The sequence below is a fragment of the Lepidochelys kempii genome, chromosome 1, assembly GCF_965140265.1.
Source record: "Lepidochelys kempii isolate rLepKem1 chromosome 1, rLepKem1.hap2, whole genome shotgun sequence".
In the NCBI taxonomy this organism is placed as follows: domain Eukaryota; kingdom Metazoa; phylum Chordata; order Testudines; family Cheloniidae; genus Lepidochelys; species Lepidochelys kempii.
The window spans coordinates 278,402,809-278,429,954 of record NC_133256.1 but is presented as its reverse complement, the minus strand read 5'-3'; the positions used below and the strand labels follow the sequence as shown (position 1 = coordinate 278,429,954).

Sequence of the window (27,146 nt, the reverse complement as noted above, 5' to 3'; positions counted from 1 at the left end):
ACATATCTGAAACATGCAAATTTAATTTATTAAACTGAGTCTCATTCAATCTAAAGTATCAAAAACTTCCAAGTTTGATGTAGCTTGGGTTCCCATGAAAATTCTATTTCTTCACTGCTTTTTCCAGCCCCCTTTCCCTTTCTCCTTCCACACCCATATTGGTCCCACTGGGAAGAATGCTTCGCTGCTGCTCCTCCAATGGAGCCAAGGAGTTTTTGAATTAGTTTGTTTCTGTCGATGTGCTTTTGTGACGGAAGGCAGCATCTGAGCCAAAATAACTACAAATAAAATAAAAATTCTTAAAACAAAACAGCTGAGGCAATACTCTCTAGTTGCTCGATAACATGTTAGGGTTAAGCTATAGTTTAAAATACTCTTTGGGCTAGTTATTAGGCTGTATGTCTTGGTTGTATGCGTTATAGAATTGTTGTTGTAGATCTTTCACAAATATCCATTTCTGACAGAGGACCGCAAGGGGACAGGAAAAAAACCCAACATATCAGCTTTGGAAGGCTGGATATTATACAGTGGTACATTTTCCAGAACAGGAAATTACAATCCTGTGGGACAAGAAGACAACGATACATGTCAAAGTTGGACCTCGATGGAAGGTGAACCAAATTGTAAACTTGATATTGTATACAGTGTATTTTATATTACAAAGAGGTTCATTCATACTGAAAGAAATACAGTGTGGGGTGGAAATATGGGGAAGACCTTGGAATTCAGGGCCTTGAATTAACATTTTATCTTTGGGCACTTTTGAAACCTGTTTTAGATCACAGAGCAAAGATGGATCCAAAGCAGAATATTGGATATAAACTCCTTGAATTTGGATTTCCCCCCTCACTCCCCCAGATATGAACCTCATGGCTGAGGCCATTATGTGGTCACAAGTTCTATGACTTTGGTGGTCTCACTCTTGGTGTATATTTATCAATAATCTAAAACCTTGACACAATTTAGCAGAATTCAGCCCAAAACATTCTGCTAAGAATCTCAGCTGGTGTGTTGGAGGTCAAGTAACAGCAACATTTACAGCAACAAATAAAAAATTGAATGCTGGCTGCTTACACTATTCCTGGATCAAACTAGCACCGTCATTCTTTAACTCTCATAAGCAATAATATAATGAAATGATCTCAAATTGAGAAAAATAAATACAGGCCAAATTGTGATTTCATTAGGAGTTCTTGTGGAATAAATTACTATTTGGCATAAGCAAGTGTGTCAGAATCTGGGTTGAAATGAATAACAAGTACTCATACAGTGTGAGGGTTACACTAGATATTGACAGGTTTCAGAGTAGCAGCCATGTTAGTCTGTATTCGCAAAAAGAAAAGGAGTACTTGTGGCACCTTAGAGACTAACAAATTTATTTGAGCATAAGCTTTCGTGAGCTACAGCTCACTTCATCGGATGCATTCAGTGGAAAATACAGTGGGGAGATTTTATATACACCGAGAACATGAAACAATGGGTGTTACCATACACACTGTAATGAGAGTGATCACTTAAGGTGAGCTATTACCAGCAGGGGGGGAGGGGGGAAGAACTTTTGTCGTGATAATATCAATATCTTTGCTTGTCTTCTAATCATAGGAGTGTTACATTGGTAAAGCTGTTTTCAGTCAGGTTATTTTAGTAATTCAAAGATGTTTCAGGTAGTAGCATGAAGCACACTGTCAAGCATACTATCACAGATGGTTTCAGTGCTCCAATTGCAACTGCTGACTTCTGTGGAATAATCAGTATTGTCTTTGTTTTTAATTGACATCCCAGGCAATACATTCAACTGCTCTCCTGTGACATTCGGGAGTTAGTGTGCCCCAAATTAAGGCAAGAAGAGACTGAGATTATACAGTTGTAGAAGAGTCAGCTCAGTATATTACATACTCACATTTTGGGATTAAAATAAACACGGGCAAACAACCCAGCCAGGGAAAAGGATCTAGAAAAGAAATAGGAGACACTCTCTGAGCGCCTACCAAGCTGTTCTCTCAGGGTATGTTTAAATTGCGGTCAGAGGTGTGACTTCTGCACACGTAGACCAATCAGATAGAGCGTTGATCTAGCTATCGCCAGTAACGATAGCAGTGAATTTGCAGCAGGACAGGCTGTACCAGCCCACCCAGTTTCCTGGGTGTATACTTAAGCAGCTAGCCCGTTGCTGCCAGTGCTGTTCTATTCTGCTCTTGTTGTTCAAGCTGGCTAGATCAAAACTAGCTCAGCTTTGTCTACACATGCTGCAGTCAAATCCCCGACTGCAGTGTAGACATACCCTCAGTTTCAACCGTGAATGCACACGCTCAGAAAGGGGTTCTGAAGGGCTCCCTCAGCGAGAGGAGTTATAGTGCTGATACAAGGACACCAATACATCACACGCTTCTCCCCCTCACACACACCTTTCTCAGAGACTTCCGCTCAAGCAAGAAAAGGCCTGCAACCGTAGGACCTAAAGAAACAACAATTTATTAGAATGAACCCAAAGCACTCTGGAGTCTGAACGTCCATCATCTTGATTGTATTACTGAACAGAAAAAATAAGTCCTCTTCTTTATATATTCATTACTAGCGCATGCCCCAATATTAAGAGTGCTACAGGTGACTGGCTTGCACATAACTGTAAATATGAATGCCCTTGCTATTCTAACTTGGATATAGGCAGAAGGTCTTAATGATCATTATTTAGTCAGGCTCCAATGGTATGAGGTAATGTATCGGAACTTTTGGTTTTTGACTTGGATCGTACAAATGTCAGCTTTTAGAGGGCGTTTTGAAGAGACCCCAGTCCCTTTATTCAGTCAGAAAGTAAAGATACGTTCTGGGAAGCAGAAAATAGAATAAAAAATAAATATAATTTTCTGCTTTTAAAACCTTTAGTTTGGAGGTCTAAATATATTGGCACTTCAAGTATCATCAAAGTGTGGGTCAGGGTTATAATCACCCTGTAAACTTGATATTAAGGCAACATTAATTTAGTTTCTTCTCCCTTAAAACTATTTAAGAAGTAAAACCAAAAATGTTTGACCACTGTCAATAACCAAACTGTAACTACAAACCAATCAGAAGATGTTTAAAAAATTTCAATTTATGTTTTAGGGTAAATTAGCAGGTTTGTGTGGAAATTTTGATAAATACACTTCAAATGATCTGACTACATCAAACAACATGGAAGTGAGAAATGCTCAGGTTTTTGGAGAGAGCTGGGCAATAGGACAGGTAAGTAACATATCTGTTCACCAACTTAGAAATAAACAGTATGAAAAGTTAATTACTGTATACACTCACTTAGAGTGCTGACATTTTCCAAATTGCCAGTCAAATCAATGCATGGGAGGGACATTTGGATACTTATGGAAGAATCTTTGTCTATAAACTTTACATGTGGTATAAAGATACCCCTGTATCTCAATAAGTAGATGATGTTGAGTTTAAGTGAAAAACCAAACCAAGTCCATTTGGTTGTCTGCAATTTAGTACATAACCAGCATTGCCTGGTAAAGTTAGGAAAACCTTATTAAAAGGTCATCTCCCAGCTAAAGCAGAATTGTTCCTGATAGTAATTTTCTAGTATTTTGTCCAGACTAGTTTTAAAATTCTCAAATGATGGAACTTCTATCGTTATTTCACAGCCTAATATATCGCCCCAAAGGGAAATTTTCCTAAATTTTCCCTTTCTTAATTTTCTTCAATTACTACTTTGTTATAAACCTGTGTGTCACTGAAATAATTTCTTTCCCTCCTTTGTGTTAATGCCCCCAACATTTGTAGACGGATATCATGTCTCTGCTTAGCCAGCCTGTACATGCTTTACTCTCTTTAATCTTTCCTCACAAGGAAATCACTCTAGTCCCCCTCATTATCCTTTCACTTTGTCAATATCTTTCTGGTAATGTGGTGGCCATAACTGAACATAGTATTCTCTGTGCAGCTGCATCAGATGATCAGAAAAAGAGATCATAACGTTCTGCTCCATGACATACTGCCTTTGCTTACACAGCCCAGCTTGCTCTGGCTATTTTTGGAGCTGCATACTGTTGCAAAGTCATGTCTAATTTCCTGTCTGTGATCAGCACTAGGTGTCTGTCACCATTGCTGCTTCCCAGATTTTTCTTTCCCACCATGTGTACACGCTTTGGATGAACTTGCCTTCAGCAAGTTGCATGTCCTTTTGTTAAACTTTCCTGCCCGTTTGTTTTTCATTTTGAAGGAGGAGATTCAGAAAGGGAGTTGAGTATCTCAGTCATTTTTGAGTTATCATGATGATCTCTGGCTCTTTGTTTTTTATGAGTTAATCTGTTCCTACTGCTGCTGCTTCTTCATTTGAATTTATAGGGCTAAATCATCCCTAGTGTGATGCCATTTAAAGTCAATGGCAAAACACCAGGGATGGATTTGCCACATGATGTTCTGTTTGTAATATTACAATTGGTTGCCCTGGAAACGATTACACTGTGTCACAAATAACAAAAATTGTCTTCATGTATGGAACATGAACATATGAGTTCTTAAAAACAAAAAGCAAAGGTTCTTTTTATGCAAATGTTTTCAATTATAAAACACAGGAAAGGAGGGGGCAAACATATTTGCTGTTTAACATTGTTTTCTCTGCTCCCTGGCAATGGGAGTTTTGCTATATCCCAAAAGTAAGTCTCTTGTAAAACAAACAAACAAAAACAACAACAAAAAAAAAAACCAAAAAAACAAGAACAAAAACATAGTTCATATAAATAGTTTAAACTCATTTTGTGTTTTTTTTAAAGTGTAAAAGCCCAAATGAAACCATAAAGCCATGTGAAGTGCATCAGAGCAAGTTCCCCTATGCCAAAAGGGAATGCTCAATTTTGTACAGTGATGTTTTTGCCCCTTGTCGAAATGTGGTAAGTTAATACTTTATTAACTATTCAAAAATGAACATATTGTTTCTGAATCTCTGGCAGCAAAATATTCAAGAGTAAGTAATGAATTCCTTGTTACACTACAACTCAATCTGAATACTGTGGAAGACATTGACTCAGGCCCTAGTGCTGCAAAGATATCTGTGTGGGTGGACTCCTGTGCTTGTACAGAGCTCCTTGCAAGATTGGAGCCAACGTCTGGATCCTAAAGCTATAGGACAGTTGGTGGGATTTTCAATATTATTAGATGTCATGGACATGACCCTCTTTCAGACAACGGAAAGTTTTGGGTTACCGGTTTGGAAAATCAAGTTTCTACTGTATTAGTGTATTTGTATGTGATACCTACAAATTTCTGTGTTGTTAACTAAGTTTAAGACTATTCACATGCATCAACGGATTCTGAAAATTTGAAAACCACAAGCGTTAAATGCACATGATAGGAGAAGTTGAAGACACATGGATAGCTTTATCTCAGGTAGTCATTTGTCCTGCTCAATCTTTATATGAGGATGCTGGGGGAGAGAGTGAGAAGATTTGGACGTCAGAGCCATGACAAAGTAATTGACTGGCAATTAATCTTTTTATCAAATGTGTGGTGTCTTGGCTTTGCTGGTACCTGGCTGATAGGGGCTTGGATTACTGCAAGTTGTCTAAGGCTCTGTCCAGACAAGGGGGAGATGATGCAGATAGCTTGAGGAAAGTGTGGCAAGGGAAGTCTCTGATCCCATTAATAAGGGTGTTTGCTGAGCCTTTATCAAATAGTTTGTAATCTGCATGTTTGTCCGGATTTCTGATTGTATCTGCCTTCTCAGGTGCCTTCAGTTACCAAAAGGACCTTTTTACAGCTAGTTTGTGCTGCTGCGGTTTACTGCTATTGGTAGCTGAACTACATAGATTAAAGCCAGTTCGAGTATGTCTACACGTGCAGAAGCTGGAACAATTTGTGGGGGTGCTGAGATCCATTGAACCAAACTGTAAATCCTGTAAATGATGGAAATCGCTTCAAGCCAATGGGGTGTGCGCCTAGTTCCAGCACCTATGTACACATGCTGCAATTACGCCCCTCCGCTGCAGTGTAGGCATTGGTGCTTGCCACAGACATAATGAATGGTATCCCTATCAGAAACTGAATCTCTTGACTTTCAGGGCCTGGTGTAAAGGACTACCAGTTTCGGTAAAGCAGGCATTCTAAGTTATTGATTGTGATACAATTTCTGTAGACCTAAAATGTGCCACCAATGATTGATTTAAAACTACTAAACTAATCTCCCCACTGTTTAATATTTCCATCTTTTAGAACTGCAGTAAGAATTTTTTATGATGTTTAAGGTTGCCTCAGCCCGACAGAAAGGCAAGAAATTATTTTACAATTCAAGTTGCAGAAATAATGCAACAGTTTCTTTCTTTTTAAGTTTTAGAGTTCTGAATGGCATGGGGAAGCAAAGGGATGTGTGGGCTAATGCAAATCTGGGGAGATATAAGACAAATGAGAGAGAAAATCTTGAAAACACAGAAATATTTTACTTTTGTTTAAATAACAACAGCTCCAAAAATGCAGTCACATTTTCTCAGACGTTCTATTTCTTGCCAGCAAACTACGCTGATTTTTTTTTTAAAGTAAAATAAATCAACTTGTAAAGTCACTCAGCAAGCTCTTCTTCTCACGTTGTTATCACAGCCATGGTCTTGATATTGTTAACGTAAAACTACAGATATTACACTAGATGGCAGTATTTGCCTTATAAAAATAGAAAATCACGAACTTTGGCTAAATGTTATAGCCATTGCAAATGTTCATAATCATTAAATAGCAAGAGTGTAGGCAGGCGTACCGCATGAACTTTGATATACACTTTTAGTTTTCTAGACAAGCAACATTGTTTCAGGCAACTTGAAAGTTGTTCAGTGTTCTTCATCAAGACTTCAACACCGTATTGGGGGCCTGCAGCTGTACAGTACTGCTACTGTTGGGAATCACACCGGGTGCAATGGCAGGCCTCCCTATGAAGACAATGGTGTTACTGTGTGTGTGTGATTGTGCACAGGGGATGTGGGGACACTACTGCAAGATCAGTCAGTGCTAGTCTGTGTGGACAAATCTAATTATACCTATGTTAAAAGACAAAGTAATTTACCCAAGCATTAGAAAATGTTCAGATTTCTATGACAGACTTTGAGGGTTGAATTCTGCTTTCTTTCTAGACACAAAATTCCATTAGAAACTGGTGGGAGTTTTGGTGCAAAGTGATGGCAAGGTGGGACCCAGACATTCAATTGCTTTTTTTCCCCTTCACTTTTCAGATTGATGTGACTTCATTTGTCAAAAATTGCCATACAGACACATGTAATTGTAATCTTGGTGGGGACTGTGAGTGTTTGTGTACAAGCATTGCAGCTTATGCTTACAAATGCTGCCAGCAAGGTGCAGCAATTCATTGGAGATCTCCCTCTGTCTGTCGTAAGTACATGATTGATCAAGTCCCCAGAAACCACAATAAAGAAACACTGGATTATCTGACCTTTTAATGATCGATTTTTCTGTTGACACATAAGGAACAAGAAAAGATTAAAGTTCTCATTGACAATACAAATGATCTGAAGTGGGATAGGAGAAGCTACAATATATATGTGCTTCTGCTCTAAATTTTTCATGCAGTCCATGCATTAACAAGTTAGTCTTTTAGAACTGGATTTACAGCCCTCTATAATGAAACTGGCTATGATCACAATATTTTTGTATAATCAATCAATGGCTATTAGCCAGGATGGGCAGGGATGGTTTTCCTAGCTTCTGTTTGCCAGAAGCTGGGAATGGGTGACAGGCAGCGATGGATTAACTCTCCTGTGGGCCCGCGACTAACAGATTTGTGGGGCCCCCCCATACAAGTCTTTTTCCTAATTTAAAACAAAATGATCACAATTATGGCATCGAGGCTATTAATGCTATACTAAACTTGCCTTTTAATTAACATAAAGCCATTTTGTGGTTACATTTCAGTCTTAAAACATATAGAATATAGTTAAGTTAATTCAAAATAGCCTACTTCTTACCTTACAACAGCTGTTATTTTGGTTTCTTTATGGGAGGCAGTTTGGTTACAGGAGGGGGCTCCAGCCTGGGGCAGAGTGTTGGGGTGCAGGAGAGGGTGAGGAGTGTGGACTCTGGGAGGGAGTTTGGTGTAGGAGGGGATTCTGACCTGGGGCAAGGGGTTGGGGTCCAGGAGCGGGTGCGGGGCCTGGGAGAGAGTTTGGGTGCAGGAGGGGATTCTGACCTGGGGTTGGGGTGCGAGATGTAGGCTCCAGCTGGGAGGTGCTTACCACAGGCAGCTCCCAGCCGATGGTGCAGCAGGGCTCAGGCGGGCTGCCTGCATGCCATGGTCCCACACAGTTCCCGGAAGTGGCCGGTTGCTGGCATGTCTCTGCGGGGACAGTGTCTCTCTGCGCACTGCCCACAAGCGCTGCCCCCACAGTTCGGCCAATGGGAACTGCAGGGATGGTGCTGGGTTCCGCCTCTCTACCATGCCCCCCCGCCCCCGTAGGGGCTGCAGAGACATGCCAGCAGCTGGCTGCTTCCGGGAGCAGCGTGGGGCCACTGCATGCAGGCAGTCTGCCTGAGCCCTGCTGCACCGCTGGATTTTTAGCGGCCTGAAGATCGCAATCGACCGGCAGAGGTGCCAGGATCGACCAGTCGATAGTGATTGATGGGCTGGTGACCACTGAATTGCATGTAATTACGGATTTATTTTTGCGGGGCTCCCCTTAGCCCGAGGCTCCAGGCTGCAGCCCCTAAAGCCCCTGTGTTAATCCGGCCCTGGTGACAGAGGATGAATCACTTGATGATTACCTGTTCTGTTCATTCCCTCTGGGGCACCTGGTATTGGCCATTGTCGGAAGACAGGCTACTGGGCTAGATGGAACTTTGGTCTGACCCAGTATGGCTGTTCTTACTTATACCTTTCTCCTTAAAGTAGCCTCCATGTTAGACTATGCTATTTTTAAACTCGCATTGTGAGTTTGCCATCAGACTCGACATATTTTACATCTAACTTCGCTATGAAAAAAGAGTTCTTCAATGGACGACTCAGCAACGGGTAGGTGGCGCTTTAAAACAGCAGTGCTGACACTTCTAATTGAACATAGGTGTGTGTCTATTAATGAAATCCTGTGGAAATGGAGCCACCAATTGAAACACATTCAGGAACACAAAAATTTCTTTGATTAAAGTGAATTACCATGCTGTGACCTTGACTTATGGTGTCTCAGCGTTGTTGACAGATGCGAATTTTGTTGATGGTGTTTAGTGATGTATCTATTTTGTTCTCTTTCAGCTTATAATTGTGAATATTACAACCAAGGTACGTAGTATTTATGTAAAGAAAAATATTTCTCTATTGGATGCATCCTCATCTCTCAAAATAGCTTGATGAATGTATTTATTATTATAAACCACACTGTTTCTTGCCATACCATATGACCCTCTATATGCTAGAAGGAACCGTATTTTGAAACAATAGTTTAAATATGGTTATCCTCTGAATTAGTTCTGTGCAGGATTTAGCTGCTGTTATGGCCAGTGCTAGAACTTAGGCTTGGGCATGACTTTTGAAAACAAATTTAAAAAATGTTTTTCAAACCTTGCTTTCTCTAGTATAGCCAAGATCTCTGTGTTCTGTGCCAGAGAAAAAACACACAAGCCTTATTTACAAAGACATGTTTCAGAGTAGCAGCCATGTTAGTCTGTATCCGCAAAAAGAAAAGGAGGACTTGTAGCACCTTAGAGATTAACAAATTTATTTGAGCATAAGCTTTTACTCAAATAAATGTGTTAATCTCTAAGGTGCCACAAGTCCTCCTTTTCTTTTTTACAAAGACTTGTTACCTACAATCAATCTCTCTCTCTCTCTCGACCTCCTACATACATATACTATGTATATAATATATGTATGTAGGAGGTCAAATTCTTCCCAAGTCAGTATGGCTTGATATTTCTCTGGTTAGTGGAAGTTAATGGTTTCTCCATACTTCTGTTCCATTAATATGTAAGGTGTCTTGAACTATGCACCAGCAGCTCAGCTAGTTATCAAACTGACACCTGTGGGACTTCCAAGGGTACTGAGACAATGGTTACAGGGATACAGGCCTCACAGTGATTAGCCAAACCACTTGTGTCTGTCATCTGGGATGTAACTTGAGACATCCTGCTGTAAAAACACAGCTCTCAACCATCTAAGCAAAGAAAAATCTCTGTTAGCTGTAGTACAGTGGTGCTAGAGGTTGTCTCCTTTCTGGGCCTCCAGCCCCTGCAGTTGGATTGCATAGTAACAAACTCTTGAGTACATTAGACATTCTCAACCATTAGAAGGCAGCAGTGACATATGTTATCCAGAAATATTGCATGTCCTTTGCAATATTTGCCCTTCCATGCTAATATCATGATGTAATTGTACTGCTCTCTTGTAATCTGATCCTTTATTCAGAGGCAGGCTTTTTCCCTGCTTCACCCAGCCTGGACTAGAGGCAGACTAACATTTCACTGGAAACAAGTGTGTGTGTGTGTGTGTGTGTGAGAGAGAGAGAGTGTGTGCACGCGTGCAGCCTTTGCCTTGTCTGCTTGCCATGGTCTTTTAATCAGAAAAGTCTGGGTCAGGCTGAATTCAAAGTAGCTTTTGCCTATTTAGTATTTGCCAGGGCTCACACTACATTTATACATAAACCTAAAAAATCTTCCCCTCCTCTACGCCTTACTTCATTATGGAAGATATCTAACAATATTTTCTCTCTACATGTCCCATCTATTTCATGGGACTTCTCCTATATGAAAGCCATGAAAGCTTTTTTGACGTAAACAGACAAGCATATTATTAAGGGATTCAAACTACTGACACATTAGTGTACAAGCTATGTGGTTTCATGTTGTTATATATGCTTATTACCATTTTAACCTTCACTGCAATGAACTGCCTTTGTAGACAGTGAAATTATAATTGTGTTTCTTACAAAATGAATAATATCAATATATACTGATCTCTAATGATACTGTATTAAAATGAATCTAAAAAGATAATTCATTCAGCGTGAATTATAGCAAAACTGGAGATCTGAGCTTGTTATAAGCTTTATGAATAGTTCTCACTCTTGGTAATTTATTTCCTCATTATAAAAGCTTTTGTGCATGGGTGCATCCAGACAGGGATTGCTCTGACTCATCAAGAGGTTCTACTAAATCCTCTGCTTGCACTATTTTAACTTGCACTATTTATGTCCTGTTTATTTTATTGCTAGTGTTTCTACTGGGTGATATTCTTATGTATATATGTTATGCTGGATGATAATACTGTTCCTTTCTGGTTTAAAAATCTAATAGCCCTGATCCTGCAATTTGCAATGTATAGGTGGACTGCTGCACCCATGCAGAGCCATGTTAACATCAGTGGAGCTCTGTTCATGAATTGTAAAATGCAAGATTGGGGCTTCTCAATTTACTTCATATTAATAGGATAACAAATATTTTCTGTGAAAACATCATAGTCCTGGTACTTTCAAGAATGGTTGCTTAAAATGACAGATATATTCATAACAAACTTCACCTTCATGACTTCATCTCTTAGAACTGCATGGCATGCTTCTTGGATCCTGGAACCAAGACATTACACAAGAATTGAAATCTTGGCTAGATTCAATGGTATCATTGCATAATGGTGTGACATTACCCAGGGTACCATCTGGACTGTTGAACAGCTGTTTCACTTCAACCCTTCAACCTGGGGTGGCTTTTACACTGGTTCACTGTGAGAGCAGCCACTCTTGGTCTGCTCACAGACAGCCTCCAGCATGTAAATTACTCCCAGTTATACTGTATGAGTGCTATAGCCAGCCACTCTGCAGAGCAACTCCAGCAAATTCCCAGTCCCAGATTCCTCCCCCCAAAATGTGCATCTGAACTGCCCAGCCCTCTCTTAGACAACACAAGCTCATATTAAAGTCCGTCATTTTATTAATAGAAAATGATATGCACAAATCCTGTTATCTCCAATGGAGTTTCCCAAACGCACTGGTCTACGTAAAACAATAAAACAAGTTTATTAACTACACAAAGATAGATTTTAAGTGTTTAGAAGTAACGAGACACAAAAGTCAGAATTGATTACAAGAAAAAGTAAACGCACAGTGACTCACTGAGGGGAGTGGGCAGCTCATGCCTGTTTTGGCAGCAGGACCCAGCTGGCTCTATCCTCTAAAGGGGCCCATAGAGCACAGTGCCAACTGGAGCTCCTCCCGCTCCGTCCCCCTGGCCAGGGCCTCTTGCTCCCACAGGCTTCAAGTATTTAAATACCCGCAAGTGTGGCCAGCCAGGTGTTCAGGCCAGCGCAGGGCAGCAGCGGGGAGAGCATGCAGGGTGTCTCCAGTGGTCAGGGAGGGGAGGAGGTGGAGAGCAGCAGGCTGCTGCTGTGGCAGGGTGAAGCTGTGCCCCGGCGAAGCTGTGCCCCCCTTTCCACTCCAACCACTGAGGAATCCCTGTGCTTGCCCAGACACGCATTGCATCCACCCCAGTGCCCTAGGTACAGAGGCATGAACAGTTACAGCTCAAATGAGCAATATCGGCTCCTGTTTGGGTCCCTGGAGCAGTCCAACTGAGAGTCGAGGTTCTTCAGCCCTAGTGCCTGGCATGACCTCTACAGTTCTGTCTTTTCAAGCAGTTAGGCACTTGCAGGTTTCCAGGCCAGGTTCAGTTAGTGTGTCTCATGGAGGCTTCTCCTACAATATCCTTGTGATCCCCTTTTTGGGTCAGGACCACCAGTTTGAGAAATGCTGAGTCTTAAGGGCTTTACATGTTTATATTTTGCCATTTTAAAATCCATATTCATGGTTGTTACAACACCATGACATTTAAGATTTAAATATCTGAAACCGTGAAATTCAAGATTTAAAAAATGCTATGACCATGAAATTTACAAAAATGGACCTTGAATTTGGTAGGGCCCTACCCACAGGACAGGGCCTGGCTCCTTGCTCCTGCAAACAATGCACACAATCTCAGAACAGCTCAGGTTTGGAATGGCTGCCCTTCCCTTCTGATGGAAGATGGTGCACAGGCAGGCCAAGTTTGAGTGAGTGATGTTGTGACCTGGTGGATCATAGTGTTACTACTTTTTGGCCTGAGTGGCTAGCCAAAAATTCAGGGTCTTGCAGGCTGTTCCAGTTATGAGGAGAAATGGATGATGCAGTCTGGTACCTTTGAGGCAATCTTGTTTGTTTTCAAAAAATGTAGAAAGTCCTGTTTCCTTGATCATAGGAGGAACCAAAAGCAAAAGGAGATAATTTCTTTGCTTACAGTCCCAAACCTGCTAGCCAGCACCAAAACCAGATGCCACCTCTGTAGACTTCTCTCAATGTCATGCACCATGTCCAGGCTGTGTCTGGTTTACTGCCTCTTATCTCTCTGTTTTTTGTCTTGTCTCTTTCCGAGTCTGTTCCTGTGTGTTCCTTCCCTCACATCCTTACCCAGAACAATACCCACTGAACCTTCCACCCATGTAGTTCTAATTCCTGGGCAGATTCACATCTGCCTTTATTTTAGATGGTGCTGCTACGAAGGAGCGTTACCGGTTTTTACAGCTATCTTAAATGGAGGGCGGTGGTTATGCCCAGCAGCGTCAATTACATTTTGTGCAACCCACAGCAATAGCAAGAAGTGAAACCTTGTTAAAAATGGTACATGTTTGTGAACTTTTCCACCAGAGCAACATCAGCATCAAATGTTCGCCTCATCAGTGTTCCTGTAGTTGACAGCTGTAGGTCAGCAACTTGAAACTTCATGTCTACTTCCATCTGGCCTTACTGGATAGATGCAGAGGTCAAATTCAATGCCCATTGGGGAATAGTAGTATTACAGTTCTTTAATTATTTTATTCCATATTTCATCATCTGTGTGTAAATATGATACCTTCAGTTCACCACCAAGAATGGGGATATATAGAAGAGGAAATTTCATGAAGAACAAACCTGGGTTACTAACTAGTAAGTGCAGTTATTGAATATATCCATACTTTCCTTTCTTGCATCTCACTTGTTTAGAGTGTTTGTATTCTGGACAGGAAGTGAACTGGAGCAAGGGAATGTTGTACCTCTTGCATAGGGTATGTCTACACTGCAGCAGGGAACATGTTTCCAAGATTGAGTAGACAGACACGTGCTAAAGCTCTGCTGAAAACAATGGTGTTGCTGGGGATAGCACACAGCACAGGCTAGCTGTCTCAGTACAAACCCATCCAGTCCCAGGTACATACATGGCCAGCTAGCTCAAATTGCCACTTGTGCTATGCACAACTACACTGCTGTTTTTAGTGTGCTAGCTATATCTATTTACTTGAGCTAGGAAGCACACTCCCAGCTTCAATGTAGACATACTGGCTTTAGATGCTGTCTTGGACTGAGATCACGTTGAGGCACATGGCCCCGTTCTAAGTAAACTGCTTTTAATAGTTCCTGGGTTTCCTTACCTTTGTGAACAATTCCAAGTGTGGGAAAATAATCATGGCAATATATGCCACCAGTCGTTGGTGGTAAGTACCTGAGGTTTTGCTCTTTTATATAAGTAAATCAATAGATTTTTCAATTTGATTTTGTTTGTTTGGTGTTTGTTTCACTAGGCCTTGGAGAAGGACCATATATTTTGGCAAGTTATGGACAGAATGATACTGTCATAGGAGCTAACATTACCAGCAGAAAGCTATTTCCTTTGCCTAGAATCAGTACATATGAAAATGTGGGATTTAGTTTTATGATAACTCCCGGCCTTTTCAAAGATAAAGACTTATGTAAGTATACTCAATATTACAGTAATGACAAAGACTAGTTTTAGAACTATATGTATCAGTTACTCTGTTACTTATTTCTAAGTTTATTAGTTGTCTAAAGTAAGCTACAATGATTTTTTTTTCAGTTTGTCCTTCATGGAAAGGAAGAAATGAGAATGGAGTAGTCAGTTGCAAAACTGATTTTTCCGTACAGTTTCAAGAAGAAATATAGTGCATTTAAAATACATTATTGGAAAAATTAACTTAAGGCTTTAATGCTAAATTTTGCAAGAATATATTTTAGAAATGCAGCAAGGTCCAAATGAATAGAACAGTTTTTGTAAGGGAAATTTAAGTATCTTGTGCAACTCGAAATAGTGGTTTGCATGGGTAAATATGAAACATTAGATATTAAAAATGTTTACCAAAAGTGTTTGTGTCCCCAGTTATAAACAAACCACCTATGCTATGCTTATTAATTTCTGTTTGTTCACGCTGTGTAAATAATTTTTAACACTTTCTCTGTCATTCAAACCTACATAGTGACCTATGTCACTAAAAATGTTAATATATAAAAGTATTTTTCCTTGTCTCAATCCCTTATATATCCTGCACCACTGAACTCAATGGGAGATTTGCCATTAACATCAGTGGATGCAGGCTCCTATCTATCACAGTTTGTGAAACCAGTATCTGCAAAAGGGCCATCTCTGTCCTGAGATTTCAAATAATGTTTAAGAGAAATTGAGATATATTGGCAAGGGAGAAAATAAGTTTTTTGGATGATATTTGAAAATAAATGGAAAGGTGATGAAGTAGAAGGATGAATGAAGTCTAATGAAATTCTCCAGCAGATATAAAATAGTACAGGTAAAATGTTGAGGTGACTGAAAGCTGAATTAAATCCATGTAATATGTGGACATTTTAAAAATTACTGTTAGGGATGAGATAATATTTCAATGAAGTAAGGAAGCTGCATATTTTTACGTATGTTATTTGAACCAAGCCTTTTTTGAGCTTCTCAAATGTTCAGAGAAGTGATTTCTTCACTTTTGATCTGTCCAGGACCAGAACAAGAAGTGATTAAATACAACTTTCCTGATGGCACTTCTGGCTGTGACTGGATGTAAAAGTGCCTGAAATCTAAGGAGAGAAGACTTTGTTCTCACAAAATGTGTACCCTGATTTTGCAGCCAAAAGCAGTTTGGACAAATTATGCTTACATAATTAGAGCTAGTGGGAAAATTTCTGGTAAAACTAAGAAAATTCCAATTTGGTAGAGTGAAAGATTTAACTGAATATAGCACGGATTTGAAGAAACTTGTGTCAAAACACAGCAGAGCACTAGGACTGTCTGTCTCCCTGCCTCTCCCCTAGCTCCAGGGATGGGCAGCACCTCTCAGGCGCCCAGAGTTGGTAGCTAGGTAGAGGGAGGCAGAGTGACCAGGCTCTCAGCCTTTCTGGCAGCTGGCCAGAAGGCTCTTGTCCTGGAGGGCAGAAAAATCCTGTTTTGGTTTTCCCAAAATGAAATTTTTATTGAAATCCCATTTTGTGAAAACTAGCATGTTTTTTAATGTCTCATCTCACTTTGTGACAAAAAATCTTCTCAAAAAGGAATTTCCTTTTTTCAGTCAGCTCTATATGTAGCTGAATTTTCAGATTTTTATATGAACTGAATCAAACTGAATTATGGGTCAGTATTGCTATTTTCTACAGAAAAATGGGAGAATTTTTGTGAAGAACAATAGTTTAGACATAAACTTCTCAATAGCTAATGTGTAGTCCGTTGCCTCTGGTTTTCTGGTGTGATAACCTTCTCCTGATTTCTTTGTATTTTTTTTGTGACAGCTCTGTCTCTTGTTTCCCTTGAGTCTGCTGAAAGACCAAACTACTTCCTGTATGTCCATGACAATGAAACTGTTACTTTGGAACAGTGGTCGGCAAATTCTTCATTTCGTAGAAGAGCTACATTCTTCCATCACCAGGGCCTCTGGATTCCAGATTATAGTGCATTTGAACTTCACAACAAGAAAGGCTTTTTCATTATATTGACAGCTTCTGGGATTAAAGTGTCAAAGTATGATGATTCAGAAGAATTCAAACATACAAGTAGCTTTAGCATTGAAGGTAAGTTGTACATGATCCCAAAGAATACTGTACAGTTTTGTTCAAGTTGTCTTAAGAGGAGTACACATGAGTGCATCATCTTCATCAATAGTAGCAAATATTGGTACTGATTTCCCCTATTTGTTTTTGAGTTTTTTCCCCTCTGAGTCAAGATGTTATTGATTTCCTGTTTTTGTGGTCACGAATATTGCCTTGACAGCATAATTCAGTCATTGATAATTGATTGATAATTAGATTGATAATTATTTTTATAGGGCTGTCGATTAATCGCAGTTAACTCATGTGGTTAACTCAAAAAAAATTAATCGCGATTAATCTCACTGTTAAACAATAGAATCCCAATTGAAATTTATTAAATATTTGTGGATTTTTTCTACATTTTAAAATATATTGACTTCAGTTATAACACAGAAGACAAAGTGTTCAGTGCTCACTTTATATTATTATTTTTGATTCCAAATATTTGCACTGTAAAATGATAAACAAAAGAAATAGTATTTTTCAGTTCACCTTGCACAAGTATTGTAGTGCAATCTCTTTATCATGAAAGTGCAATTTACAAATGTAGGGTTTTTTTTGTTACATAACTGCATTCAAAAAACAAAACAATTTAAAACTTTAGAGCCTACAGGTCCGCTCAGTCTTCTTGTTCAGCCAATCGCTAAGATAAACAAGTTTGTTTACATTTATAGCAGATAATACTGCCCGCTTCTTATTTACAATATCACCAGAAAGTGAGAACAGGTATTCGCATGGCACTTTTGTAGCTGCCATTACAAGGTATTTACGTTTAGCCAGATATGCTAAACATTCATCTGCCCCCTTCATGCTTCGGACACCATTCCGGAGGACATGCTTCCATGCTGATGATGCTTGTCAAAAAATAATGCATTAATTAAATTTGTGATGAACTCTTTGGGGGGAGAATTGTATGCATCCTGCTCTGTTTTACCTGCATCCTGCCATATATTTCATGTTATAGCAGTCTCAGATGATGACCCAGCACATGTTGTTCATATTAAGATCACTTTCACTGTAGATTTCACAAAATGCAAAGAAGGCACCAATGTGAGATTTCTAAAGATAGTTACAGCACTCAACCCAAGATTTAAGAATCTGAAGTGCCTTCCAAAATCTGAGAGGGACAAGGCATGGAGCATGCTTTCAGATGTGTTAAAAGAGTAACACTCTGATGCAGAAGCTGCAGAACCCAAATCGCCAAAAAAGAAAATTAATCTTCTGTTGGTGGCATCTGACTCAGATGATGAAAATGAACTTGCATTGGTCCACACTGTTTTGAATTGTTATTGAGCAGAACCTGTCATCAGCATCGATGCATGTCCTCTGGAGTGGTGGCTGAAGTATGAAGGGACATACGAATATTTAGCATATCTGGCATGTAAATACCTTGCAACACCAGCTACAACAGTGCCATGCTAACGCCTGGTCTCACTTTTTGGCGACATTGTAAACAAGAAGCGGACAGCATTATCTCCTGCAAATGTAAACAAACTTGTTTGTCTGAGTGATTGGCTGAACAAGAAGTAAGATTAGAGCCTACAAGTCCACTCAAAGTTTTACATTGTGTTTTATTTTTGAATGCAGTTATTTTTTGTACATAATACTACATTTCTAAGTTCAACTTTCACGATAAAGAGATTGAACTACAGTATTTGTAATGGGGAAACTGAAAAATACTATTTCTTGGTTTTTTACAGTGCAAATATTTGTAATAAAAATAATATAAAGTGAGCACTGTACATTTTGTATTCTGTGTTGTAACTGAAATCAATATATTTTAAAATGTAGAAAACTTCCAAAATATTTAAATAAATGGTATTTTATTATTGTTTAAAAGCGCGCTTAATCGCAGAATTAATCATGATTATTTTTTTTATCGCTTGACAGCCCTATTTTTTTAATTTGGAAATGAATTTGATGTGTTATAACAAGCAAAAAAAAGTTCGCATATTGTTTAGTGAGCTATAGATATTTTTTCTGTTTGCTGGGTGAGGCAGTAGTATTGTTCCTGAAATCAACAGCACATTTGAGTATATGTACTTTTTCCTTTAATACTCCAGTATTTTTGAACTTTCTAGAACTCCTTGGTTTAAATACTCACTTATAAGAACACTATCATTCATTTGGAAGTTTTTGGGAGTCCATACTTCATTTCTACTATCGACTTGCTATTACTGTAATATATATCCTAGAAAAGACTATCAATCTATAAATACCATGCTTTCCTTCTTTCTCAGATCTCCATGCATCAGTGCCTTATAGGAGGATGTGTGAATGGAGATATGAACCTTGTGCTAGCCCCTGTTTTAAAACATGTAGTGATCCTGAAGGAGTAGCATGTAAATTTCTTCCACCGTAAGTCTGATTGAACTATATATCTCCAATATAATACTATTATATAGAATGCATATGCTATCATTTTTAATAATATATTATAATATATACTAATCTTTACTAACCAAAGGTTCACTTCAGTGGAGTTATAAGAGGGTTGAATTGGCCTCTTGTGCCTTGTAAAAGCAGGTGTGCACATGCCCATTAGATGATTTTACTTGATACATGTTCATGTTTATCTGTGGGTAATGGTCCATCAGAATGAATGTGGAATGACTCCTTGTCAATCTCCTACTGGCTGCATTAGGACTTCAGAAGTGTGTGTGTGTGTAAGCTATACAATGGAGGGGTCTCAGAATTCTCTGTGTGGCAGGGGCAAAAAAAGGAACCTTAAAAACTGTCATTTTGTCAAACTGAACTAAGATATTGTAGATTTGCCACTTTTTCTAATGTGATTTTTTTGGGTTTTCTTAAAGGGTTGAAGGATGCTTACCATATTGTCCTAAAAATATGATCGTTGATGAGGTGACACTTAAATGTGTTTATCCAGAAGACTGTAAGTACTTTCTGTAGTTACCAGTAAAGTTTTTTATTATATAATTTATTTAGTGCTCATGACCAGTGCGATGGGTTGGACCCCCCCGCCCCTCCCATCTGGGATGCCACCTGATGTACTGTGGTTTCACTGAGCCTCTCCTGCTCCACCAGCCTGGATTCCCTCTCCCTGTTTTGCTGAATTATGCTCTCCGGCCTTTTACAGCACACACACACACACACAGTTAGGGCCACACCCAGCTGCAGACACAGACTGAAGTCAGCTCTGTGTGAGAGGACTCACCCAGCACTAACATGCACACCTCTTTTGGGAGATAAACCCAAAATAATGCTGTCTTGCACTGTATAGAAAGAGCTGCACAGCGCAAGCTCATAAAAATTCACCCTCTCCCTCAATGTGGAGAGAGATGTGCACAGCTTCTCCTCCCCCCCCCCAGCCCCCGATATCAATTGCACAAACTGGGTTATGTTATAAACAAGAAATAAGTTTATTAACTACAAAAGGTAAATTTTAGGTGGTTATAAGGGATACCAAACAGATCAAAGCAGACTGCCTTAGTAAACAATCAAAAACCGCAAACTGAGCTTAACACACCAGACAGGTAAAATATTAATTAGCAGATTCTCACCCTGAGTAACAAACAGGCTGGCAGATTCTTAAGGCACAAGTTGCCTTGGCTTTCCCAGGTTTTCATTAACAGGCTAAAAATCCTTCTAGCCTGGGACCATCAGTTCCCACAGTTCAGTCTTTGTTCCTCAGATGTTTCCAGGTGTGTTGTTGCAGGGAGAGTAAGGTCCCCCCATAATGTCATTTTCTCCCTTTTATATCTTCTCCCAACTTGCTGGAAAGCTCTTTTGCTGTGATCTGGGTCACACAGTTCCCATTGTGTAGTGCTATCTCTGAAAGGTTTCTGTTGTACCCAGTTCCTGGGGTAATCCTTGTGCTTGTGTGCATTTCCTCAATAAGTCATCAACATTGTCTGGCCTTTTTACTGTTGTACCTGAAATGCTGCTTGTGGGCATTTTAAACCTCACAACATGTTTCAGCAACACATGCATAGCCAAACTTCACACACGACAATAGCACATACAATCCTATGAGATATTATGGTCTAGGAGATCAAGACTTTTAGAATGACACCTCACAAGGCATACTTTGTATAAGTCATATCCTAATGACATATACAGTGGTGAATCCTGAGGTGTCAGGGTGTAACAATCAGATTGAAAGTTCTAGAAAATAAAGCCCATATACAGAGAGAGGGAGAAGAAGAGGGATATGCATGCTGTACAGGCAGTGGCTGCACAAGCTTTTTTATGCTTCCTGCAATAGTGCTACCTCCTTCGCTCTGGCCTCCCTGATATGTGCATCACTCCACTCCAGTCCATCCAGAATACAGCTGCTAAAATCATCCTCCGCATCTGACCGTGTTGAACACAAATTCAGTTCCTCTTCTGTCACTTCCATTGTGTTAAATTGAAACGTCTTGTCCTTGTTAAAGGCCCAGCACAACTCTGCCCCAGTTATACATCGATCCTGTGTTTTTACCATGACCTCTTGTTACCTCACTGCCAACCTCCCTGCATCATTTGCTATATTTTTTGAGTGGTGGTGGGGGGTATTTAAATAGCCCAGTGTCCTGGATGCTTAACTGCTGGCGTGTGGCTATCACATCATTCCTCTATTTGTGGATAATGCAGTGATTAAACATTATAGTCCTTTTTCTTCCATTTTAAAATAAAGTCTTTGTATTTTGTATTTTTAAACTAGTTATGTGATGTCTAATAATTACTAATACAAAGTAATCTATTATAGTGCATTACTGTCCAAAAACAGAAAAGAAAACTGTATATTTTTAATCCAAGGTCCCAAATATTCTGCTATTCTGTGTTTGCAGAATTTGCTACAGAATTCACTCCTTGCTGCATAATTGTGCTCCAGAATAAAAGCTTTCAATTAGCATATAATAAAAAACCTTGCTTTTGGGTTTGTGAAGAAAACCTTACAAATGTGAGTTGTGTCTAATGTCGAGTTGTCCTCCAGAGTCTGCAGATATCCTCAAACAATGCCTTTGGGGGCATACTGTGGTTATCTTTTCAGGGAATTTAAACTGTCTAAGAATAGACTGGTTTATATTTAGATTGGTACCCAGTGACTGATAGATGTTGCTGTTTTGCTCTTTCTTTAATACAGAATAACAGTGAAACATATGTTTTCTTTCCAGGCATACCTGTGACACCTACAGAGCTGACAGCTGGAACAAAAACCCAGAGGACAAGGCCCACTGCATTAATCTTTCCTACAATTGTTACTACAGAGAGATTTCCTCAGATGCCCCCTATATTTGTTACTGCAGAAGCTGAAGCTGAGCCAACTCATACAATTGTAACTACCAAAATAACCACAAAGATAGACACAACTTTAAGAGGAGCAAACACTACGGCAGAAACTCTGTCAGACTTTCATTCACTGGCATCACCTCATACAACTACTTATTTAACTGATTCATTACCCATTTCAAGTACAATACAGTCTTCCAAAGTAACCCACAGCACAGCAAGCCTGTCTGTACTGCCCAAGCTTGTATCTTCAACAGACTTTCCAGCTACTCTTCAGACGTCAGCAGTCACATTAAAAACATCCCTTACTGCAAGTCCGACAGTGTTTATAACCTCACCCATTACAACTGTGGCAGTTCCATCAACACCTGCTTTTACTCTGCTAACTGCAAGTCCTCGTTCTAGACATTCTACATTACCAATGCCCACTTCTTTAGTGGTAACACCATTTTCACTTGAAGCAGGAACTGCATCCCCATCTACAGCATTAGCAAGTTTATCCCCTGGACCAGCCTTTGTCACTACTGAAATACCTACAAGGATCTGGGGAACCAGAAGACCTTCCACAAGTCATTCACAACTGCCAAAAACATCCACAGTATTTCCTTCATCTGCTTCATTAACTGGAAGAACATCTTTTTCAAGTCCCACATTCTTTACAAGCTCACAAATAATATTAACTGCATCTACTTCACCACTATCTACTATGACTGAAAGAACCAGGTCGACTGTGGGTCAACCTATAGTTCACCCAGCTTCTGTTTATGCCCCAACTTCAACTGTTTTTCAAACTCCCATGGCTATTTCTAGATTTACTAGCTTTGAAACTAGTCCTCCTCAGTTAATCACAGCTTCATACTTGGTAACAACTCAAGCCACCTCCCAAACTACTTCTTCATCTTTAAGAACAGCTAGTTCTTTAACTAGAACTTCAGTACCTACATTTTTATCTTCAATGGACATTTCAGTGACTCCCTCCAAACATATAGTTCCATTAAGCACAGACACTGTTTCTACTATCCCACCTCTGACTGAAACTTCATCTCCAGTTGCTTCTCAAATCCCTACAACCATGAGAACAATGTGGTCGTCTTTGAGTCCCCTTGTAACACACACAATGTCTACATTAATGCTTCCTCCAATTACATCCCCCAAACCTAAAGCAACAGGAGAAGTCACAGTTGTCTCAAAGAGTCTTTTCTTTGGACCTTCTACTACTTCAGCATCTCTTCTAGCCACTCCTCAAATCTCTGAGATGTCTGTAACAAGTAAAATCTCAACAGAAAGTAAAGATGCACTACCCACTGATGCATTTCCAATATCAACTATTTCTAAAAGGTTGACTGCATCCATTAGTTCTACAGCCTTCCCTTTCAGTACACCTGTATTACCCATAAATGCCACATTAGCTACTTATCAAACGGCAAGAACCACTTCAAAAATAACAGAGTACCCTATCAGTCCACATTCAGATTTCAAAACTGCCTCTGTGGTAAGAAGTACAGACACTTCTTTAACTTCCAGAGAACTATCAGGAGCTAAACTGTCTTTTACCAGTCCATCCACATTACTTACAATGTTGTCATCATCAAGACCATCTGTTTCACAAGCCTCTGCCATGACATCCCATACAACAAGATCTTCAGTGATTCCCACAGTAAATAGGACATCTGCTTTGATATCAAATATAACTCTTACCCAATCACCCATTGTATCCATGGGTACACAAGAAACCTCAAGAAGCCCACATACAGAACTGGCAACCTCTCCCGTGGGTATTTCTACATTAACTTTAGGCACAAACATTTACATAAGTCCTTCAGCAGTGCCTAAAACTTCATTTGCAGTACCACATTTATTAACTTCTAAAACCCCTAAAGTCACTTTGGAAAGCTATTCCAGTATATTCACATCTTCACCCCCTTCTGAGACCTCCCATGTATCTACTGTATCATTAGGAACAAATATATCATTGAGTCCTTCCACAGAATATGAAACAAGAACTTTTGTACCCACTGAAATAGTCACTCACTCCACAGTGCCATCTGTAGCACTGACCATGAGCACAGCTTTGAGTACTACATCTTTAGTGCCAACTTATGTCACTATGAAAACATCAGTTAGTCCTTCAAGAAGTTTATTAGTTACTCCTGCCACCACCATAACCCCTAGTGCTCCTGCAAAATCCACTGAATCTTCTGTTACTCATATTGAACTTTACAAAGCCTCTAGTTCAGTGCCAATTCCTGCTACCTCTCAAACACATATGTATCCTTCACCTGAGACTTTACTGGCATCTGCACATTCCCTGGTTTCACTGAGTACTAAAGAAATGCTAAAACCTATAGTTATGAAAACAACTGGTGCCGTGACTGCATTCTCAGATCTGAAGATTACACCTTCTGCAGCTTCAGACCTTAAATATGCAACCTCCATTGGGAGAACTGCAGACACTATAGAAAGTAGTCAGACTTCACATGTACAAAAAAATATTACTAAGACAAAATCTACAACTACTGAGAAGTCTTCACTGCTACACTCAACATTCTCTTCTGTTCAGACTACTTCCTTGCCCAGTCAAAGCAGCATAACTTCAGGAAAATCTGTCTCTATTTCTGAAGTCTCAGATGTAACGCTGTCAGATTGGTCCAGAATTCCACCACAAAGAACAATCAAACCTTCCTATAATCTAACAGAACCAGAGCAAGTGGGGATTGGAGAATCACAGAGCACCACTCTAACAGATTCATCTCATTTCAGTTATGCAAAGGTACTGTCTTCTACCACAGAACCTGTGGAAACACAAACTTCACTGACAGACACAGACATGATGATGAGAGTTACAGCTGACAATGCTTCATATGGCACAATGATACATACACTGATGTCATCTTCCTCAGATTGTATGGTATGATCAATTTTATCTACCCACGGTATACTCTAGGTATATTGCTTTTTAATCTGTTTTTCTCTACCACTGGGATGGGAGAGGTTTTAAATTGGATAAAATATTTTTCATTTTTCTCTCTCTGTTTTACCTTCATATGGTCTCTTTATTTTTCTTTGAAGATTGCCTGCACATCCATGCTCTTGGGTGCACTTAGTGTACTCCACACATTGGCTGTTACTGAGGAACAAAGCAGGGTTATGTCTCCTTATATGCTTGTGGGCATGAACACTGGTTACTGTGAGCAAGTGTGCATCTGGACTCAATAGCCAATGCTTTCTACAGGGCTCCAGTGCAGTGGTGCTGGAACAATTTTTATAGTGGGGATGCTGAGAGCCATTGAACCAAACTCTAAACCCTATATATAATGGAAACCGCTTCGAGTCGGGGGCTCTGCAGCACCTCCTCACCCCTAATTCCAGCACCTATGCTCCAGTGAGGGGTGTGGGTGTGTGTATGTATATATGTACCCAATGCTGTCGGTGTATGAAAGCAGACCCCTGGAAATACACTGATAGGCGAATAACCTCTTTTTCTGAGGTTATTGGAACAAATACAAGGAGCCACAAAAGAATAAAGTGCCTCCAACATCTTCAGTTACTCTGTCTTCAAATGATAGAGCTCTTTTCCCAGTTTCAGCAAAAGATCCGTGACCATGTCACAATTTCAAGGATTAATTGGAATTCTGTGTTTTTGTTGATTTTATTGTTGTTTGTTCTTTTTTATTGTCTTTAATTTATTTTTGTATGTATTTGGGCACCATGGCAAATTTCTGCCTTGTCCTGCTCAGTGTCCTCAGAGGCAGATTAGGGGTTTGTGGGGCCCTGGGCCAGAGCAAGTGGGGGCCCCTCCCTACCCCTTCTGCGTGCAGTCCCCCCGCACGCTCCCCAGCGCTCCCACTGGGGAAATGGGGTCAGGGCATGGGGGCTTGCCCCACTCCTCCCCCCCCGCCCAGCACTCCTGCCGGGGAACTGGGTCAGGGTTCAGGGGCTTCCTGCTCCCTGGCAGGAGCGCTGGGTGGGCGGGCGGAGCAGAGCAAGCCCCCGTGCCCCAACCCTGCACCCCAGCAGGAGCACTGGGTGGGCAGAGCGGGCTGGGGGCTAATCTGCCACTGAGTGTCCTGGGGGATGTGGGAGAAGAGTATTGGGAGTCTCTTTCCTTTCTAGCCTAGGAGCATGCAGAGTATTAACTTGGTGGATTCTTGGGTGATAGATGGAGACCCATCTAGTGCATCCAGTTGACCTCTTTAACCTTAAATGGGCATGGATAGGTCTCTGTGTGCTTTCGGATGTTCAAAAGCAAAAGCTGTAGGAGCTCATGTTGTAGCTAAACTCGTGTGGTGTAAGAATATTCTTGTCCATGTCTCTGAATTTAATTTTTGAATATACAGAATGCAATGCTCATTCCTATTTTTCCTTTTTACATAACAGCCAAGATACATTGAACCTGTAGACAGATGTAGCCAGTATGTATGCATTAATATGGGATGGATGTTGTATAACGTTTCAAGGAACTGCCATAAGAACGTGGAGAAACCTGACTGTGGTTTTCGAGGAATGCCAGTTCAAGTTAACAGTGATAGTTGTTGTCCAGAATGGGAGTGTCCCTGTAAGTCATTGTATTGTTTATGTTACATTCTCAAATGTGAAAGATTAAAACTTGATTATGTAAACATCAAAATTATAAATTAAGGATTATAAATTCAAGAGGAAGGATTGTTTTGTGGTTATGGCACTGGCCTGAGACTCAGAATACATGGTTTCTATTCCTAGTTTAGCTACAGATTTTCTGTGTGAATTTAGGGCAAAATACTTAATCTCTCTCCATCTAAAAATTGGGAATTCAGTACCTCTCAGGAATGCAATACCACAGTAAAAATGCAACAGAAAAGCCTTTTCTTAAAATAAAATACATACATTGGAGAGAGAGAAATATTTTGTGGGAAAGCATAAATCAGCATTATTTTTATAGATTACTTTGCTTAATTTGGTGATTTTTTTTTCCTTTTGGAGTTTAACATACAGATTTTTAACTGTACTGTGTTGTAAATCAGGCTCCAGAACTACAACTCCAATGAGGCAATGTGCCATAGTGGGAAAATACAGTTTAATATTGAACTG

At 39.9% G+C, this 27,146-nt stretch overlaps 1 protein-coding gene across 1 annotated transcript in view; it reads left to right on the top strand.

Moving 5' to 3' along the window:
• OTOGL (otogelin like) overlaps window positions 1-27,146 on the top strand; it is a 129,184-nt gene that overhangs the window by 59,743 nt on the left and 42,295 nt on the right. Inside the window, exons 27-37 of the mRNA XM_073338544.1 lie at window positions 476-611; window positions 3,103-3,222; window positions 4,767-4,883; window positions 7,206-7,362; window positions 9,233-9,259; window positions 14,555-14,722; window positions 16,551-16,829; window positions 19,088-19,205; window positions 19,661-19,740; window positions 21,965-24,987; window positions 26,457-26,634. Of these exons, the coding sequence (XP_073194645.1) occupies window positions 476-611; window positions 3,103-3,222; window positions 4,767-4,883; window positions 7,206-7,362; window positions 9,233-9,259; window positions 14,555-14,722; window positions 16,551-16,829; window positions 19,088-19,205; window positions 19,661-19,740; window positions 21,965-24,987; window positions 26,457-26,634 (4,403 nt within the window). The remainder of the gene's footprint in view (window positions 1-475; window positions 612-3,102; window positions 3,223-4,766; window positions 4,884-7,205; window positions 7,363-9,232; window positions 9,260-14,554; window positions 14,723-16,550; window positions 16,830-19,087; window positions 19,206-19,660; window positions 19,741-21,964; window positions 24,988-26,456; window positions 26,635-27,146) is intronic.